The 18,617-nt window shown below is 55.5% G+C and overlaps 4 protein-coding genes and 1 pseudogene across 4 annotated transcripts; 2 read left to right on the top strand and 3 right to left on the bottom strand.

Annotated features, from left to right (window-relative positions):
• LOC119158975 (feather keratin Cos1-2-like) lies at positions 1-325 on the bottom strand. The gene has a single exon (XM_037411477.1). The coding sequence runs from the start codon at positions 304-306 to the stop codon at positions 1-3; it is 306 nt and encodes a 101-aa protein (XP_037267374.1). The 5' UTR covers positions 307-325.
• A 4,288-nt stretch (positions 326-4,613) lies between these two features.
• Positions 4,614-5,241, bottom strand: LOC119158976 (feather keratin Cos1-2-like). The gene is made up of 2 exons (XM_037411478.1): positions 5,224-5,241; positions 4,614-4,940 (listed from the first exon to the last, which is right to left on the bottom strand). The coding sequence occupies exon 2, from the start codon at positions 4,917-4,919 to the stop codon at positions 4,614-4,616; it is 306 nt and encodes a 101-aa protein (XP_037267375.1). The 5' UTR covers positions 4,920-4,940; positions 5,224-5,241.
• Positions 5,242-7,714: 2,473 nt separating this feature from the next.
• On the bottom strand, positions 7,715-8,856 carry LOC119158973 (feather keratin Cos1-2-like). Its single transcript, XM_037411474.1, has 2 exons — positions 8,663-8,856; positions 7,715-8,295 (listed from the first exon to the last, which is right to left on the bottom strand). The coding sequence occupies exons 1-2, from the start codon at positions 8,828-8,830 to the stop codon at positions 7,969-7,971; spliced, it is 495 nt and encodes a 164-aa protein (XP_037267371.1). The 5' UTR covers positions 8,831-8,856; the 3' UTR covers positions 7,715-7,968.
• A 1,805-nt stretch (positions 8,857-10,661) lies between these two features.
• Positions 10,662-11,840, top strand: LOC119158974 (feather keratin Cos1-2-like). Its single transcript, XM_037411476.1, has 2 exons — positions 10,662-10,745; positions 11,113-11,840. The coding sequence occupies exon 2, from the start codon at positions 11,134-11,136 to the stop codon at positions 11,437-11,439; it is 306 nt and encodes a 101-aa protein (XP_037267373.1). The 5' UTR covers positions 10,662-10,745; positions 11,113-11,133; the 3' UTR covers positions 11,440-11,840.
• A 736-nt stretch (positions 11,841-12,576) lies between these two features.
• LOC119159040 lies at positions 12,577-15,091 on the top strand (annotated as a pseudogene).
• The last annotated feature ends 3,526 nt before the right edge of the window (positions 15,092-18,617 follow it).

Raw genomic sequence — 18,617 nt, 5'->3', positions numbered from 1 at the left:
TTAGCAGGGGCGACACCTGCTGCCGCAGTAGCGGCTGGTGATGCAGGAGAGGTCAAAGCCCCCGGAGTTGATGGGCACTCCCTCAGAGCTGAGGATGCTGCCAACGGCAGCGGAGGTGGAGGAGCCCACGGCGGTGTTCTGCGGGAAGGAGCTGAGGATGGGGCCGGGCAGGGTCACCACCACTGGAGAAGGCTCGATGACGATGTTGGAGCTCTGGCACTGCCTGACACAGGGCTCGTTGCAGCTGCTGGCCAGCGGGGTCGGGCCGCAGGGCTGGCAGGGCTGGCACGGGTTGCAGCAGGACATGGCTTGGGGCTGGAGGTGCACCTGGGAGAGAGGGTAGCGAGGAGTACAGGGGCACGTAAGGAGCAGCCCATCCACCCACCATGAGGGAACTGAGGCACATACTGGCTGGGGAGTTGGAGACTGTGCAGGGGGGACCCCTCAGCTCTTGCCTGTCCCCCTGGGCACTGAGCAAAAGGAGCCAGGCCCAGAAACACTCTTTCCTAGCCAAGAGCACCCTCAAACCATACCCAGCCTCCTTCCATGCTAGATCTTTTCCCTGCTTCCCCTCACAGTTAGTCCCAAGCCCCAGACAGGGCAGGTATTATCTGACATGTCCACTGAGACATGGCTTCATCCTGTAGGAGCAGGAGAAGGGACTTCAGACTCACCTGGTTCCCAAAAGAAGGAGGGTTAAGTGGATGACAAAGCAAGGACCTACACTTGCTTTTTATACTGGTCCTGCACTGCCCCAGGCCCAGAGATAGTCCTAGCAGGGTTAATAATTTTCTGAGAAGCTCTTCTGAAATGTAAGACATCCCAGGTAATGATACAGGCTGTGTTTCAGTTTCCTTGTGCCTTTTCATTTCCTTGTTTATGTCATGCTCACTTCCTCATGGATGTTTGAGTGTGGAATGAGAGTTCCTAAAATTTCTGGGGCAGAAACATGTCATTGCAGGCAGAACACTCACACCAGTTGCTGAAGGGGTCATGTGCAGACTAGGAATACTGGCCTGGGGTACTCCTAGGGGTATGTTTCCTGCCCCATTGACAGGAAAGACCAAGGTCCTTTCAGCGCTGTAATCCTTGACCAGTCACCCAAGGGCTCCCACACGTGAGGACATGACATGGCCTTTTTCCTCTCTCCCTCCCAGCCCTTTCTGGTTGTTACCAGTCTTTTTCTTCCAAGAGAGGCAGACTGCACTTCTGAGTTTCAGCGTTTCTTCTTCTAACATCAACCCTAGGAGAGATTTTCCAGGCTGCTTGGCTTCCTCCATTCTCTAGGCCATCTCTTGGGATTCCCAGCCAGCCCAGCTCAACCTTTCTTGGAACTCTGCAAGCAATATGTAAAGGTGAAAGCATGACATAGTCCAGTTTTTTCTGGCAGCCTTGGTGGGACTTGCAGCCTTTGGTGAGATGTGTCTTTCAGGCTGGCAAGGATTGGAGCAAAAGAAGTTGCTGACCCAGGCCTCTCAGATGCTGCTGTGGATGGGTAGCTCCAAACCTTGCATAGATTCAGGGAGAGATTCTCCTCTGTGCTGTCTGTGGACAACTTCCAGGTGCTTTCCCCCGTGTAACGATGCCAAGCTACAGGACAGCACCACCTGTCTCACCACTGAGCCCACACTGGTGCCCACAGCATGCAGCATCAGACAGAAAGAGGGTATATGTGTATGTTCCTCGTGGAGTGGTTTCCTCCCCAGCACTGTGTGCATGTAGGTCAGTTCTCAGCTTTTCCAGCAATAGCCTGTTGGGGTGGTGGTGGGGTTGGGTCTCTACCTCCCCAGCCTATGCAGCACAGACAAATGTTATTAACAGCATGCTGGTGTGACTTCTGTCTGAATTCAGAGCCAGTGACTTGGTAAAAGAGCAAAATAGTCCAATAAAACTGTCACTTTCAAGGAGTACTTGGACATGGAGGAGAGCTTTTGAGGGATGCCACATGGACCATACCAGACTTCATCAACCCCCCTGAGCTGAAACTAGCTGTGGCATGGGAATGAATATTAAAAAGATGTGTCTGATCAGCTTGTCCTGCTCTTACTGCTCCCTCAGCCTCCTCTGGAGCATGCTGCTGCAGAAGAGAGCCTTTGTTGTGAGACATGACTGCTTTCATGGTTTTATCTCCCAGCCAAAATAGCCCAAGGAAGGAAAATCTCTTCCTATCCATGCACCTGGGCATCAGCCAAACCCTCAGCATGTGAAAAAAGCCCGTCAGCCCTAGACTGGGGAAGATTTTCTGTTTAACCGGATTAGCACCCATACCCCAATCTGCTCCACTGCTTTTCATCGCTCTCCTCTCTCCCAGGGGAATCACCATTGCTTTGCTGGGAGGAATCTCAGTGCACCAATTTCCTGACAGAAATCAGCTGTTCACTCTGTTTCCATCTTGGTGGAAAAAAGAGCTGACCTTGGAGACCAGCTGTGTTGGAAGCTGACAAAATGAATTGTGGTGGATGCAGAGAAGTTTAGCTGTCATCTGTAAATATTGTTGAGCATAAGCTGTGTATTTTTGCAAGATGCCCAGGAGAAACTTGTGGTTACCCCTCCTCTTCTCTTACACATCTGTTTGAGACCTGCTCAGGAAATTTTCCTTGCTCTGTGATGAGCAGATGGATTAAATTCCAAGGCTAAATCACCTGGAAAAACCTGGTTGCTGATGTGCTGGTGGTGGGAGCTGACACTACTGGGATCTGAGTCCCCTGATTCTGCCTCCATCAATCCTGATCTGCCTACTGTCACCACCTCCTTGTGCATGTTTGTCCTGGTTTTGGCTGGGACAGAGTCAATTTTCTTCTCAGTAGCTGGCACAATGCTTTATTTTGGATTTAGTATAAGAATAGCATTGATAACACACTGATGCTGTAGATGTTGCTAAGTAATCCTTACTCAAAATCAAGGACTTTTCATGTTTGCCAGTGAGCAGGTGCACAAGAAGCTGGGAGGGAGCAGAGCCGGGACAGCTGACCCAAACTAGCCAAGGGTTGTTCCATAGCATAGGCTGTCATGCTAAGTATATAAAGCTGGGGGAAGAAGAAGGAAGGAGGGGAAGTGTGGAGTGACGGCGCTTGTCTTCCCAGGTAACTGTTATACATGATGGAGCCTGGCTTTTCTGGGGAAGGCTGAGCCCCTGCCTGCAGTTGGAAATTGTGAATTAATCCCTTGGTTTGCTTTGCTTTGTTTCCTTGCACGCACGGCTTTTCTTTACCTTTAAACATAATCTCAACCCACGAGTTTTCTCACTTTTACTCTTCGGATTCTTTCTTCCATCTCACTGTGGGAGGAGTGAGTGAGTGAGTGGCTGTGTGGGGCTTAGTGGCTGGCTGGGCTTAAACCATAGCAGTGCTTTATAGTGCCCCATGTTGGGTTTAACCCCAACCACACAGCTGCTCACCCACTCCTCACCAGGCAATGAGATGGGGAGGAGAATCAGGAAAAAGGTAAAGCTCATAGCTTGAGATAAGAACAGTTTAATAATTAAAAGAAAATATAATAATGATAATAACAACAACCACTACAAGAACAACAAATACAACAATTGAAATGGAAAGAGAAGGTGAGATTAATAATTCCCAAAAGGTAGGAAAAAAAAAAAAGTGATGCACAGTACAATTACACACCACCCTCCAACCACTTCCCTGCCAGTCCCCAAGGAGCAATAATCAGGACACAGAAACAATGGATACCTGAGGGATGCTGGGGTATAAACCATTACCCCATGCTGAAGGCCAAGGTACAAAAAGAAATATTTTACTATTACTGAAAACAATACCAAAAAGCTGACATTAACAGGGAAGACACACATTGTTTGCATAGGGAAGACAGAAACATGAAATGAGCAATAGAGGATTTAAGGAGTGTGGAAATACGCAGAAAGTAAGGATGTGATTGCATCATCGGAGTGTGGCTGATACCAATGCTAACTTGTGGATTCCCTCAACCCTGATGTCTGGGCGGAAGCTGGGCCCTACCAGGGACTGAAGGACTGTGTGAGGAACCTGTCTCTTCTGCCTGTACCCATGTGTGCCGGTCATGGACCCTTGATCGGTCAACGGAGACAAGAAGAAGGCAAGCATGAGGCTGTGGGCTGTCCCCAGGTATTATTGTTCCCCATTCCCACTCCTGCCACACTTTGGAGCCATGATTTCACCGATGACCATTAGCTATGGAGTAGCAAGGGCTGTTTTCCTCTGATCCAAGGGAAAAGGCACCAAAGAGAACACACTGCAGGCAGTTCTACCCTCCCCTTCCTCCCCCGTTATTCCCCGGGCAGACTGGGAGAGCTGCCACAGAAGGAGGGAGGACTCGGAGGCACAGGCCTGGATGCAGCACAACTTTAATGAGTCGAAAGAAGAAAAGGAGGTGGCTCCGAGGCAGCGCCAGGGGCAGCCGCTGAGGTGCGGTGGAGCTCCTGCAGGGTGTCCGTCTGCCTGCCCTGCAGAGGGAGGGAGGCCAACAGGTGCCAGCCACGCTGGTGCTGGGAGGCAGCGACAGCAAAGGGAAGAGGGCAAAAAGGCTGAGTGGAAGAAGGGGCCAATGGCACGGAGCTCCATCTCCGGTCCATGTTCTGAGGTCCTGAAGGTTCTTGCCCAAAGCTGTTGCCAGCGGCTTTAGCAGGGGCGACACCTGCTGCCGCGGTAGCGGCTGGTGATGCAGGAGAGGTCAAAGCCCCCGGAGTTGATGGGCACGCCCTCAGAGCTGAGGATGCTGCCAACGGCAGCGGAGGTGGAGGAGCCCACGGCGGTGTTCTGCGGGAAGGAGCTGAGGATGGGGCCGGGCAGGGTCACCACCACGGCGGAGGGCTGGATGACGATGTTGGAGCTCTGGCACTGCCTGACACAGGGCTCGTTGCAGCTGCTGGCCAGCGGGGTCGGGCCGCAGGGCTGGCAGGGCTGGCACGGGTTGCAGCAGGACATGGCTTGGGGCTGGAGGTGCACCTGGGAGAGAGGGCAGGGGAAGCCAGAAACGGGGAAACATGAGAAGCAGCACTGCACCCAACCACAGCGGGGCCACCGCATCTCCTGGCCCAGCACACGCTGCCCAGCTGAAAGCCCAGGAGCCACCTCAGCTACGTCCCAGGCTCTCTCTGCAGAAGACCTTCTCCCCCCTTCCCTCTCCCGTGAGAAGCAGCTCCCAGCCCGGGGCTAGCACAGCCCACACGAGCTGAGCCCTCCATGGAGGAAAGACCTGGTCTGGAAGGAGGAGGGCAAGAGACTTCACACGCACCTGATTCCCAAGGAGAAGGGGGCAAGAGAAGCGCATGAGAGCGCAGAGAGTCGGGCCGCCTTTTATAGCAGTCCTGCACTGCCTCGGGCCCAGAGGCACCCTCTGCGGAAGTAATAATTTTCTGACAAGTTCCTGGCAAATGCAGACCATCCCACCTAATGGTATGGGCTGTGTCCTGGTTTCCTGCACCGCTGCCTTTTCATTTCCTTGCTTACGGCACGTGCTTTCCCACATGAAGGCTGCTCTAAGTGCCGGCATGAGAAGGCCAAGGATTTCCGGGACAGGAACGTGCCGGCGCAGGAGGAAGACGCAGCTCAAGTGCTGGTGGCATCCCATGCGGAGAGGTGATGTGCGCCTGGCTCATTCCTGTGGGCTTGCTTGCGGCACAGTTGTCGGGAAAGGGGCACCGCTCCCATGCTTCTCATCTGCGTTGGCCCCAGGACTGCCATGGGAGAGGGCACGGCACATCCTTTCCTCTTGCTCCCCCCATCTCTCTCTGATGGTCGCTCATTGCCATTTCCTGTCTTTCTGTAAGTGTGCAGAGGTTTGCCTGGTTCCGTGCAGGCATGAATGAGCACACGTGTGTCAGCCTGTACTTGCGTGGGTCAGGGTGAAGACCTTGGCCTTCCCGGGGGTGTCCCTGGGCACTGCAGAGCAGCAGATTGCCCTTGCCAGCCAGAGCCCATTACAGCTGAGAGGCGGTGCCTTTGGCCGGGCAGAGAGGTGCCCAGGGAGCTGAAACGCAGCCTCTGCCCCCACACCCCCACCTCTTGCTCTAAGTACAGGGCCAGGAAAGCCTGCCCGCCTCTGCGGGCCCCTGTCCCTGAATCGGTCCCCTTATGGTGCCGTCTTGCTGGGGGCTGGGGCGGGACGCAGGCTCCTCGTGTCCAGGCCAGGGCCAGGTGCACTTCGGCCTGGTGCTCAGTGAGGCACGGCCTGAGACCTCGTGCCAAATGGGTGTGGAAGGGAAGGGACGGGGCTCCGCATGTTGCTCGGCTGTGAGATGGGGTGCCACAGGGGCAGTCGCGCAGCTCTGAGTCCAGCTCCTTTGGTGTTCAAGCTCCATGAGTTCCAGGTCACGCACAGAACACGGAGTCTGAAGGCCGAGCACGTGTGTCTGGGGAGGCAGAGACAAGGGGTTCGGGGGAAGGTGCCAAAACCCGGCTGCTTCTTCCTGAGCAGGTCAGGTGAAGTCCCTCTTTGCGCAGAAGGAAACTTGTGTGTGCTGACCGCAGCCCCCGCATCCGCAGCCCCCTGCGCTGCTGCGCGGTGGGGGAAATAGAAGAGCCGTGAATGAAGGAGGGAAGCTGAGGCTGTGGAGAAGACGTGGGGACGGGGTGGAGGCATCTTAAGGGCTTTTTTGCTGTTTCTCTCCACCCTGCTCTATTTTTCGTTGGCAATATGTTTGAGGAATGTTCCCCCAGTCAAGTCTGTTTTTCCAGTGAAAGTAACGGGTAAGTGATGCCCCTGGCTTTGCCTCGACCCACAGCCTTTTTCACCTTCTTTCCCCCTCTGTCGCGTTGCGCAGGGAGAGGGAGAGAGCAGCCTGGTGGGTCTGGAAGCCAGCCAAGGTCTTTTCAGTATTGCCCCACTTATGGTTCATGCAAGTGCCATGAGTGTTTGTCATTTATGTGCTTTTTTCCTGCTTTCTCTCTGTGCCATCAGGAGCAGACTCCTTCTGCCACAGATGTTCCCCTCAGAGGACAGTGGGCAATGATGCCCATTGGCCTCTGCAGGGACCCGCTGTACGGACGTGACGGAATGAGAGGGGACTTGCCGTAGCTACCCTTGCCCTCGGATGCACACCCTGCCCCTTCCTCCTGGAGATGGGTGGGGAGGTGAGGAGGCGGCGGCTGTGGGCTCTAGCCAGGGTGATTTCTCCTGCTATTCCCTCCTTCCGTCCTCGTCGCCACCTTCTGCCTGAGCCTTCTCCCCCAGCACAGCTCCATCCAGAGCAAGAGGAACTGCCCTGAGTGCCCGTGGGGCTGCTGACCTCCCAGGGCCTCCTGCAGCACCGGGCTCGTCCCATGAAGACAGGGCAAGCTGGCATCACCATCCGCAGGGCTTGTTTGGAGGCCAAGGGGACTATTTCTGGGCAGACACACAGCACGGGAAGGGCTGATGGGCACGGGCTGTGCAGTGGCCAGAGATGTTGTCCTCAGCTCCGAGGGACAGCGACCAAAGGAGGCCATGGGGCTGTGTGTGCTGCCCTCCCATTGGTCTAGGAATGAGAAAGGATCCACTTGCTCCCCCATTTGTTCCCTCCCAGCGCATCTCCTTCCTCCCTGCGCAGCTTTAGAGAACATCCAGAGAGGAAAGGACCACACAGAGCCAGGGGCTGGGATGCTGCAGAGTTTAATGAGTCCAAAGAGGGAAACAAGATGTCTCTGAGGGGAGGCCACAGGGAAAGGGTCGCGCGGACAGCCAAGAGCCAGTGCCCCACAGAGGGAGAGGGACAGGCAGGTCCCCCCTAGGCTGGCTTGGTGGGCCTCATGGCCCAGGGGAGTGGACAAAAACAAAGGCAAAGGAGGAAAAGGAGAGAGTGGAGGAAGGCAACGAGAGGCATCGGTCATGTTTCAAGAGAGCCCAGGCTGGCCCCTTCCTCAGGGCTGACACCCGTTGCAGGAGGCGTGAGGCATGCTCAGCCCCTCTCAAAGCAATGGCCAGAGTCTCCGTCGTTCAGCCTGGCATCATCTTCTGGGTTCCAGCGGATCCTTGTCCGGGCCGTCACCAGCGGCTTTAGCAGGGGCGACACCTGCTGCCGCAGTAGCGGCTGGTGATGCAGGAGAGGTCAAAGCCCCCGGAGTTGATGGGCACTCCCTCACAGCTGAGGATGCTGCCAACGGCAGCGGAGGTGGAGGAGCCCACGGCGGTGTTCTGCGGGAAGGAGCTGAGGATGGGGCCGGGCAGGGTCACCACCACGGCGGAGGGCTGGATGACGACGACGGAGTCCTGGCACTGCCTGCAACAGGGCTCGTTGCAGCTGCTGGCCAGCGGGGTCGGGCCGCAGGGCTGGCAGGACTGGCACGGGTTGCAGCAGGACATGGCTTGGGGCTGGAGGTGCACCTGGGAGAGAGGGCAGGGAGGAAGCAGAGCACAGGGACACCTCAGGAGCAGCCTGCAACCCCACCAAAAGGAAGCCAAGGCAGGGGGCTGCACAGCGGGAAACAAGGGCTTCTTTGCCCGAGCTCAGCGGGGTCCTGCGCATAGCAGCCAGGCCCAGGGATGCTCATCACTAGCCTGGAGCAAAGGGCCAGCTCAGCCCAGCCTCAGCCTGTCTCCGTGACAGACTGTCTCTCCTCTGACCTCTCCCGCCACCCCCGTCTCGGAGCACTAACATAAGACCAAGGAGCAGGTACCAGCTGAGCTGCCCTCGAAGGCTAGACCCTGTCCTGGAGGAGGAGGTGGAGGAGAAAAGGGGCTTCCAGCTCACCTGGTTCCCAAGGAGAAGGAGGTGACGGAAGCGGCTGAGAGAGCCATCAGTTGGGCTGGCTTTTATACTGGCCCCACGCTGCCTCAGGGCCAAGGCAGCCGCTGCATAAGCAGCAATTTTCCGGCATGCTGCTAATGAACGGAAACATCCCCGGTAATGACATGGCATGTGTTGCTCTTTCCCTCTACGCTGCCCTTGCGTTTCCTGGTTTATGTCATACCCGTCCCGTCACAGACGTCTCTTTTGAGAGCTGCGATGAGAGGGCCCGTGGTTTCCGGGGCAAGGCTGCCTCACTGTGGGCAGAAGACACGGCCTAAGTGCCAGAGGGGTCCAGTGCAGGCAGGTGATGTCAGCCTGGGCTCTCTCTTTTGGGTGTTTTTGTGATCCTTCAGACAGGAACGGCTCCAGCTGCTCTAGCCCTGCAAACTTGGTCTGCTGAGACCTGACCTTGTTTTCGCGTACAAACCAATGGGCATAAAAGGAGCACTGAGACTCCACACTGGTATTTTTGTAATGTCTGCAAGTTCCTCTTGATGTATTGTTCTTACGTAGATGTTTAGAGGAAGAAAGGAAAAGAGATCGTATAGGCCTTATCTTCCAGAATTATTGAATAACACAAAGTCAGGTTGGATGGAGCTTTGAGCCACTTGTCCAATGAAGAATGTCCCTGCCCAAGGCAGAGGGCTTGGAGCAGGTGATCTTCCATGGTCCCTTTGAACCCAAACATGCTACGAGTCTATCGTTCTATGAAAACGAGTTGTACGTAAGTAGGAATGGACTAAGTCCTTGGAGCCACACAGTGAAGCCGCTTCAATGCTAGAAGGGATGAAATGATGAAGTACCAGGCATGGGCAGGTGATGTTGAATTGTGCAGGAAATTTTTGGTAAGATGCACAAGCAGAACGGAAGCAAGAAAGTTGATGTCTCCTCCTTCTGAATGAGACTGTCACTACAGGCCGTTGGGTGACACAGAAAAAAGTGACGGACTCACACCCTTGTGAGATACTGTGGAAAGCAGCATGAGCTGCCAGGTTTGAGTATCAGGATGGACGTGAGCCTGCAATATAAGATTGTACAGATACATCGATCAGCATTTTTGAGAGTATAGAGAGTGAGACGAGGAATGAGCAGAAGGAATGAGCTAATAAGGTGATGGAGAGCTGGATACACAGTCCGGCAGTGTAAAAATAACTCCAGCTCTCGGGTGGATTCAGGGAGGTTCTTTGCCCTGTCTGCGGAGTAGTCCCTGGTGCTTCTCTGCGTGCCGGGTGCCACGCTGCCAGATAACATTGGCTCGTTGGGCAGTCCTTAATGGCATGGAATTTAACACGACTAAGTGCCAGATTCATGCACCTAGGACGGAGTAACACCAGATACAAGTATGAATTAGGAGATGAGTTTCTGGAGAGCAGCCCTGCAGAAAAGGGCCATGAGGGGACTACTGGATGGACATCAGGATGGGGTTGGTCAAGCAATGTGGCCCTTCTCCAACTGACCTGCCTGTACTAGGTTATCACAAGCCTGTCAGACCCCTCCATGCTGTGTGACAGGTATGGTGCTCACAGCATTGAGGGCTCATTGAATGTGGAGAAAGGCCCCAAAACCCTCCAGCTGATAAACCCAGGGAAATTTTTCAGAAGGCCAGAGGAGCGGGGATCTCTGTCCACACTGCTGGTAATTCAGCCAGGATGCAGTAGCCAGAGCTACCCTCTCCCTTGCTCTCTAATTCCTGGTCTGCCTTGGATCCATGGATTTTGGAATGCTGGGGCGATGGCCAGGAGAAACTGTTTGCTCTCTGGCCTGTGTGGCGAAAGCCTTGCAGGGCAAAGTAGGGCTGTTTGAGCCCCGCTGCCAAAGCCACGCAGCCTGCATGTGCCAGGGTGACCTGTTTACCCTGTCCTTGCTCCCCCGTCCGCATTGAGCACGCTGAAAACCTGGGGAAGAGCAGGATGTGACAGAGACCAGGCATGCAGGAAAATTGTCACGTCCTTTGGCCCTGAGGCAGCGTGGGGCCAGTATAAAAGCCAGCCCAACTGATGGCTCTCTCAGCCGCTTCCGTCACCTCCTTCTCCTTGGGAACCAGGTGAGCTGGAAGCCCCTTTTCTCCTCCACCTCCTCCTCCAGGACAGGGTCTAGCCTTCGAGGGCAGCTCAGCTGGTACCTGCTCCTTGGTCTTATGTTAGTGCTCCGAGACGGGGGTGGCGGGAGAGGTCAGAGGAGAGACAGTCTGTCGCGGAGACAGGCTGAGGCTGGGCTGAGCTGGCCCTTTGCTCCAGGCTAGTGATGAGCATCCCTGGGCCTGGCTGCTATGCGCAGGACCCCGCTGAGCTCGGGCAAAGAAGCCCTTGTTTCCCGCTGTGCAGCCCCCTGCCTTGGCTTCCTTTTGGTGGGGTTGCAGGCTGCTCCTGAGGTGTCCCTGTGCTCTGCTTCCTCCCTGCCCTCTCTCCCAGGTGCACCTCCAGCCCCAAGCCATGTCCTGCTGCAACCCGTGCCAGTCCTGCCAGCCCTGCGGCCCGACCCCGCTGGCCAGCAGCTGCAACGAGCCCTGTTGCAGGCAGTGCCAGGACTCCGTCGTCGTCATCCAGCCCTCCGCCGTGGTGGTGACCCTGCCCGGCCCCATCCTCAGCTCCTTCCCGCAGAACACCGCCGTGGGCTCCTCCACCTCCGCTGCCGTTGGCAGCATCCTCAGCTGTGAGGGAGTGCCCATCAACTCCGGGGGCTTTGACCTCTCCTGCATCACCAGCCGCTACTGCGGCAGCAGGTGTCGCCCCTGCTAAAGCCACTGGTGACGGCCCGGACAAGGATCCGCTGGAACCCAGAAGATGATGCCAGGCTGAACGACGGAGACTCTGGCCATTGCTTTGAGAGGGGCTGAGCATGCCTCACGCCTCCTGCAACGGGTGTCAGCCCTGAGGAAGGGGCCAGCCTGGGCTCTCTTGAAACATGACCGATGCCTCTCGTTGCCTTCCTCCACTCTCTCCTTTTCCTCCTTTGCCTTTGTTTTTGTCCACTCCCCTGGGCCATGAGGCCCACCAAAGCCAGCCTAGGGGGGACCTGCCTGTCCCTCTCCCTCTGTGGGGCACTGGCTCTTGGCTGTCCGCGCGACCCTTTCCCTGTGGCCTCCCCTCAGAGACATCTTGTTTCCCTCTTTGGACTCATTAAACTCTGCAGCATCCCAGCCCCTGGCTCTGTGTGGTCCTTTCCTCTCTGGATGTTCTCTAAAGCTGCGCAGGGAGGAAGGAGATGCGCCGGGAGGGAACAAATGGGGGAGCAAGTGGATCCTTTCTCATTCCTAGACCAATGGGAGGGCAGCACACACAGCCCCATGGCCTCCTTTGGTCGCTGTCCCTCGGAGCTGAGGACAACATCTCTGGCCACTGCACAGCCCGTGCCCATCAGCCCTTCCCGTGCTGTGTGTCTGCCCAGAAATAGTCCCCTTGGCCTCCAAACAAGCCCTGCGGATGGTGATGCCAGCTTGCCCTGTCTTCATGGGACGAGCCCGGTGCTGCAGGAGGCCCTGGGAGGTCAGCAGCCCCACGGGCACTCAGGGCAGTTCCTCTTGCTCTGGATGGAGCTGTGCTGGGGGAGAAGGCTCAGGCAGAAGGTGGCGACGAGGACGGAAGGAGGGAATAGCAGGAGAAATCACCCTGGCTAGAGCCCACAGCCGCCTCCTCCTCACCTCCCCACCCATCTCCAGGAGGAAGGGGCAGGGTGTGCATCCGAGGGCAAGGGTAGCTACGGCAAGTCCCCTCTCATTCCGTCACGTCCGTACAGCGGGTCCCTGCAGAGGCCAATGGGCATCATTGCCCACTGTCCTCTGAGGGGAACATCTGTGGCAGAAGGAGTCTGCTCCTGATGGCACAGAGAGAAAGCAGGAAAAAAGCACATAAATGACAAACACTCATGGCACTTGCATGAACCATAAGTGGGGCAATACTGAAAAGACCTTGGCTGGCTTCCAGACCCACCAGGCTGCTCTCTCCCTCTCCCTCTCCCTGCGCAACGCGACAGAGGGGGGAAGAAGGTGAAAAAGGCTGTGGGTCGAGGCAAAGCCAGGGGCATCACTTACCCATTACTTTCACTGGAAAAACAGACCTGACTGGGGGAACATTCCTCAAACATATTGCCAATGAAAAATAGAGCAGGGTGGAGAGAAACAGCAAAAAAGCCCTTAAGATACCTCCACCCCGTCCCCACGTCTTCTCCACAGCCTCAGCTTCCCTCCTTCATTCACGGCTCTTCTATTTCCCCCACCGCGCAGCAGCGCAGGGGGCTGCGGATGCGGGGGCTGCGGTCAGCACACACAAGTTTCCTTCTGCGCAAAGAGGGACTTCACCTGACCTGCTCAGGAAGAAGCAGCCGGGTTTTGGCACCTTCCCCTGAACCCCTTGTCTCTGCCTCCCCAGACACACGTGCTCGGCCTTCAGACTCCGTGTTCTGTGCGTGACCTGGAACTCATGGAGCTTGAACACCAAAGGAGCTGGACTCAGAGCTGCGCGACTGCCCCTGTGGCACCCCATCTCACAGCCGAGCAACATGCGGAGCCCCGTCCCTTCCCTTCCACACCCATTTGGCACGAGGTCTCAGGCCGTGCCTCACTGAGCACCAGGCCGAAGTGCACCTGGCCCTGGCCTGGACACGAGGAGCCTGCGTCCCGCCCCAGCCCCCAGCAAGACGGCACCATAAGGGGACCGATTCAGGGACAGGGGCCCGCAGAGGCGGGCAGGCTTTCCTGGCCCTGTACTTAGAGCAAGAGGTGGGGGTGCGGGGGCAGAGGCTGCGTTTCAGCTCCCTGGGCACCTCTCTGCCCGGCCAAAGGCACCGCCTCTCAGCTGTAATGGGCTCTGGCTGGCAAGGGCAATCTGCTGCTCTGCAGTGCCCAGGGACACCCCCGGGAAGGCCAAGGTCTTCACCCTGACCCACGCAAGTACAGGCTGACACACGTGTGCTCATTCATGCCTGCACGGAACCAGGCAAACCTCTGCACACTTACAGAAAGACAGGAAATGGCAATGAGCGACCATCAGAGAGAGATGGGGGGAGCAAGAGGAAAGGATGTGCCGTGCCCTCTCCCATGGCAGTCCTGGGGCCAACGCAGATGAGAAGCATGGGAGCGGTGCCCCTTTCCCGACAACTGTGCCGCAAGCAAGCCCACAGGAATGAGCCAGGCGCACATCACCTCTCCGCATGGGATGCCACCAGCACTTGAGCTGCGTCTTCCTCCTGCGCCGGCACGTTCCTGTCCCGGAAATCCTTGGCCTTCTCATGCCGGCACTTAGAGCAGCCTTCATGTGGGAAAGCACGTGCCGTAAGCAAGGAAATGAAAAGGCAGCGGTGCAGGAAACCAGGACACAGCCCATACCATTAGGTGGGATGGTCTGCATTTGCCAGGAACTTGTCAGAAAATTATTACTTCCGCAGAGGGTGCCTCTGGGCCCGAGGCAGTGCAGGACTGCTATAAAAGGCGGCCCGACTCTCTGCGCTCTCATGCGCTTCTCTTGCCCCCTTCTCCTTGGGAATCAGGTGCGTGTGAAGTCTCTTGCCCTCCTCCTTCCAGACCAGGTCTTTCCTCCATGGAGGGCTCAGCTCGTGTGGGCTGTGCTAGCCCCGGGCTGGGAGCTGCTTCTCACGGGAGAGGGAAGGGGGGAGAAGGTCTTCTGCAGAGAGAGCCTGGGACGTAGCTGAGGTGGCTCCTGGGCTTTCAGCTGGGCAGCGTGTGCTGGGCCAGGAGATGCGGTGGCCCCGCTGTGGTTGGGTGCAGTGCTGCTTCTCATGTTTCCCCGTTTCTGGCTTCCCCTGCCCTCTCTCCCAGGTGCACCTCCAGCCCCAAGCCATGTCCTGCTGCAACCCGTGCCAGCCCTGCCAGCCCTGCGGCCCGACCCCGCTGGCCAGCAGCTGCAACGAGCCCTGTGTCAGGCAGTGCCAGAGCTCCAACATCGTCATCCAGCCCTCCGCCGTGGTGGTGACCCTGCCCGGCCCCATCCTCAGCTCCTTCCCGCAGAACACCGCCGTGGGCTCCTCCACCTCCGCTGCCGTTGGCAGCATCCTCAGCTCTGAGGGAGTGCCCATCAACTCCGGGGGCTTTGACCTCTCCTGCATCACCAGCCGCTACTGCGGCAGCAGGTGTCGCCCCTGCTAAAGGTGCTGGCAACAGCTTTGGGCAAGAACCTTCAGGACCTCAGAACATGGACCGGAGATGGAGCTCCGTGCCATTGGCCCCTTCTTCCACTCAGCCTTTTTGCCCTCTTCCCTTTGCTGTCGCTGCCTCCCAGCACCAGCGTGGCTGGCACCTGTTGGCCTCCCTCCCTCTGCAGGGCAGGCAGACGGACACCCTGCAGGAGCTCCACCGCACCTCAGCGGCTGCCCCTGGCGCTGCCTCGGAGCCACCTCCTTTTCTTCTTTCGACTCATTAAAGTTGTGCTGCATCCAGGCCTGTGCCTCCGAGTCCTCCCTCCTTCTGTGGCAGCTCTCCCAGTCTGCCCGGGGAATAACGGGGGAGGAAGGGGAGGGTGGAACTCTTACAGAATCGGATCTCCTCAAGGCACTACTGGGCTCAACAGAACAACTCAGACACACGGCACCCCATGGATGATGTAAGGTTCCCCTCAGGCTCTTCCTTCCAACAGTTTCGGGCAGAGAAACCATCTATTTCAATGTCACTGGCCACTGGGCACCTTTTGGCAGTACGAGACAGGCCCCCACCTAACCATAGCACAAATGCTGGAGATGGCCCTGCCCAGACTCAGCTACCCTTCCTCACCCAGTGCTCTGAGGCAAGGCCAGTCTGAGCTCTGCTTACACCACCACTGCTCCTCATTGCAGAGCAGGGTCTTCTAGCACTGCAGCCTGTAGCCAGTGGCCATCTATCCGCCAACAGACCCTGCACTCCACTTGGAGCCACATGGGCACAATGAAAGGCAGGGCTGTGCCCTCACAGTAGGACACCTGCCTCACACTGGGCCGTGCGGGGAACCGGACCCGTCTGGGCAGTTACACTGGCAGGACGAGTACTGGTACTAATCCCAGGAAGGCATCTCCCCAGCATGGGTCCAAGGCCCTGCTCTGCCCTGCGCCCAGGCAATGGACCCCGGGGTGGAGTCCTTCAAAGTCAACAGAGCTGTCATCTAGAAGACCTAGATAATCAATACCAATACACTCCTCTGGGCACATCAATCTGACACCTTAGAAGTGTAATATGGACCTGCTGACTTACCCTTTGGGGACCGTCATTTCTCTTGATCGCTACAAAAGCCTTCTAGAGAAGAAGTTCAAAAGTTCATGTTCCTCTCTGCTATTCCCTGCCTATAGCATATGAGTCTTTAAGTGAACAAGTCTAGGAAATGAAGAGGACGATAACCATGCAGCATTTAATTTTCTCTGCCAAAAATGCTAGTCTTGATTGCCATAAACTCTTTTGGAATGCAGATTTTCTTTGTCGTGACGGTGGTGCAGTGGAGTGGTTTGTATAAAGTGACGTCATGATTGAAGGACATCACTGAGACGATCATAGAATCATAAGATAGTCCAGGTTTGAAGGGGCCTTCAGAGATAACCTGGTCCAATCTTTCATGGGATAGGAGGCCTAGATGAGATTATCTAACCACCTTGTCCAGTTGCATCTTGCAAACCTCCAGCAATGGGGACTGCGCCGTGTCCCTGGGGAGGCTGTTCCAGGGAATGGTTGTTCTTACTATAAAAATTGTAGTTCTTACGTCAAGGTAAAACCTCTCCAGGTGCAACTTGTACTTGTTGGCCCTTGTCTTCTCCATGAGGCTTCTTGTGATGAGAGAGCCTCCCTCCTCTTTGTAGACAGCCTTTAAGTACTGGAATACTGTGATCAGGTCCCCCACCAGAGAAAAAAGGCCTAACTCCTTCACTCTTTCCTCACAGGACAGGTTCTCCAGCCCTTTGGTCCTTTGACACATAAGAGGGGCTGGTGGAGCTTGCAAGAAGCAGATTTTCTTGCTCATGAGAGTGGTGTAATGGAGCAGTTTGCATATGATGAAATCATGATTAAAGGACATGTTGTGGTTTAACCCCAGCTGGCAACCAAGTACCACCACACAGTTGCTCGCTCACTCCTGCCCACACCACACCACCCCCCACCCTCCCCATTGGCATGGGGAAGAGAATCAGGAAAGGTAAAACTCACATCTTGAGATAACAGCAATTTAATAATTGATGTAAATGAATATAATAGTAGTAGTAGTAGTAGTGTGACAAAAAGGGGAGGGAGAGAGGAATAAAATCCGAAAGGGAAAAAACAAAACAAGTGATGCACAATACAATCGCTCACCACCCGCTTACCGATGCAACAACCAGACTGCCCAAACCGCTCCCCCTGAGTTTATATACTCAGCATGACATTCTATGATATGGAAGATCCCTTTGGCCAGTTTGGGTCAGCTGTCCTGGCTGTGTCCCCTGCCATTTCCTTGCACACACACCCCACACCCCCACACCCCCCGCCTTATCACTGGCAGGGCCTAAACAACCCAAAAGTCCTGGACTTAGTATAAATGTTACTTAGCAACAACTAAAACCATCAGTGTGTTATCAACATTATTCTCATACCAAACCAAAAACATAGCATTGTACCAGCTATGGAGAAGAAAACTAACTCCACCCTGGCCAAAACCAGGGCAGGACATCACTGAGGGGATCACAAACTCAGTGATAACCAGGAAAAAGGGGAAGAATGGCTGTGCCTGCCAGCAGGCAACACCAGCATTTTTTCTGGTGACAAGAACATCTACATCGTTTTTGACACGCCAGTGATGGTATACCAGGCCTCCATGAAGGGGGCCTGATGAGGATGTAGAAATTCAGCAAGGTCTGCAGGTGCTGACTGCTCCACACAGTGACAATGAGGAGGCCATTCCCCACCAAGGTTAGAAGACACATGGAGGAAATAATGGCACATGGGAGCATGTGCCCACCTTGGGAGATGTGGGAAGCCCGGGGGAATGACATCACTTACAGATGTCCTGCTCTTCTTTGCTGTGGCCCAGTACATGACCGGGAGGAATCAGCTGCCCAGACCAGACTGAAGGAATAAAGCTGTGGTCGGTTAAATCTATTCTCTCTATTGCTGTCAGACGGATAATCAGAACCTGTTGCCAACTGACAGAACCTGACTATCCAAGGTGAAGGTCTGACCATGCCTGGGCAGAGGTGTGCGTGGTAGACCAGAGCAGAGAGGACTTGGCAGACATCTGACCAACACTGCTGGTTTGCTGCAACTGACCATGGCATGATATTGCTTGTAGAGGAATGAAGGCAGTGGGCTGATTACATTGATAACATGCAGCTGTGGCCTTGCCGCAAAGGCAGTGGGTTATTGTCACGGACGATGTGCAGCTGCAGCTCATCCTGCTAAGTGGTTAAATAGCCCTGAGGCGTGTGGGAGAGAGGCTGGTTGGAGGAGGAGCAGGGAGGAGCTGGATGTAGCCGAGAGAAGCAGCAGTGTGGCCTGGCCTCTGGAGGATGGAGACACAGCATGGACAGTAGGATGTGACCCATGGTAAAGCCTTGTGGCAGCTTGCTAGTTTTGCTCGTGCTGTGACAATTGGTGTCCCATGTGAGGAAAACTGCTTGGGCCTCAGTCTGTAACAACCACTGACACCTGTTGTAACTCACTGAATGTCTGTGTTTCCTGGGTGCTTTGGTTTCTTGATTGTCTCATTCTTAATTGCCTGCTTCAAATATCCAAGATGCCTGACAGCTATGTATCTATAGACCATGGGTGGGGGTTACATTATGTGTGATTAGGACCAGGAGAGAATGCTGGCTGAGAGCTGATACTGTCATTGCCCGATGGAGCATGACACACCTGCTAAGCTGACCATCCTTCAAAAGCAATTACCATCGGTTCATCCACAAAAAAAAAACCATTAAATTAATTTAGCATGTTGCCAAGTGATAGAATCCACTGCAGGGAGTTCTCCCCTTCCCC

Source organism: Falco rusticolus, chromosome 18 (genome assembly GCF_015220075.1).
Source record: "Falco rusticolus isolate bFalRus1 chromosome 18, bFalRus1.pri, whole genome shotgun sequence".
In the NCBI taxonomy this organism is placed as follows: domain Eukaryota; kingdom Metazoa; phylum Chordata; class Aves; order Falconiformes; family Falconidae; genus Falco; species Falco rusticolus.
This window is presented reverse-complemented; position numbering and strand designations above follow the sequence as displayed.

Coding starts and splice junctions, on each gene's coding strand:
- LOC119158973 (XM_037411474.1), bottom strand. CDS start 8,830: ATGCCATGTCATTACCGGGGATGTTTCCGTTCATTAGCAGCATGCCGG. Junction 8,296..8,662: donor TCCTTCTCCTTGGGAACCAG/GTGAGCTGGAAG, acceptor CCTCTCTCCCAG/GTGCACCTCCAGCCCCAAGC.
- LOC119158974 (XM_037411476.1), top strand. CDS start 11,134: ATGTCCTGCTGCAACCCGTGCCAGTCCTGCCAGCCCTGCGGCCCGACC.
- LOC119158975 (XM_037411477.1), bottom strand. CDS start 306: ATGTCCTGCTGCAACCCGTGCCAGCCCTGCCAGCCCTGCGGCCCGACC.
- LOC119158976 (XM_037411478.1), bottom strand. CDS start 4,919: ATGTCCTGCTGCAACCCGTGCCAGCCCTGCCAGCCCTGCGGCCCGACC.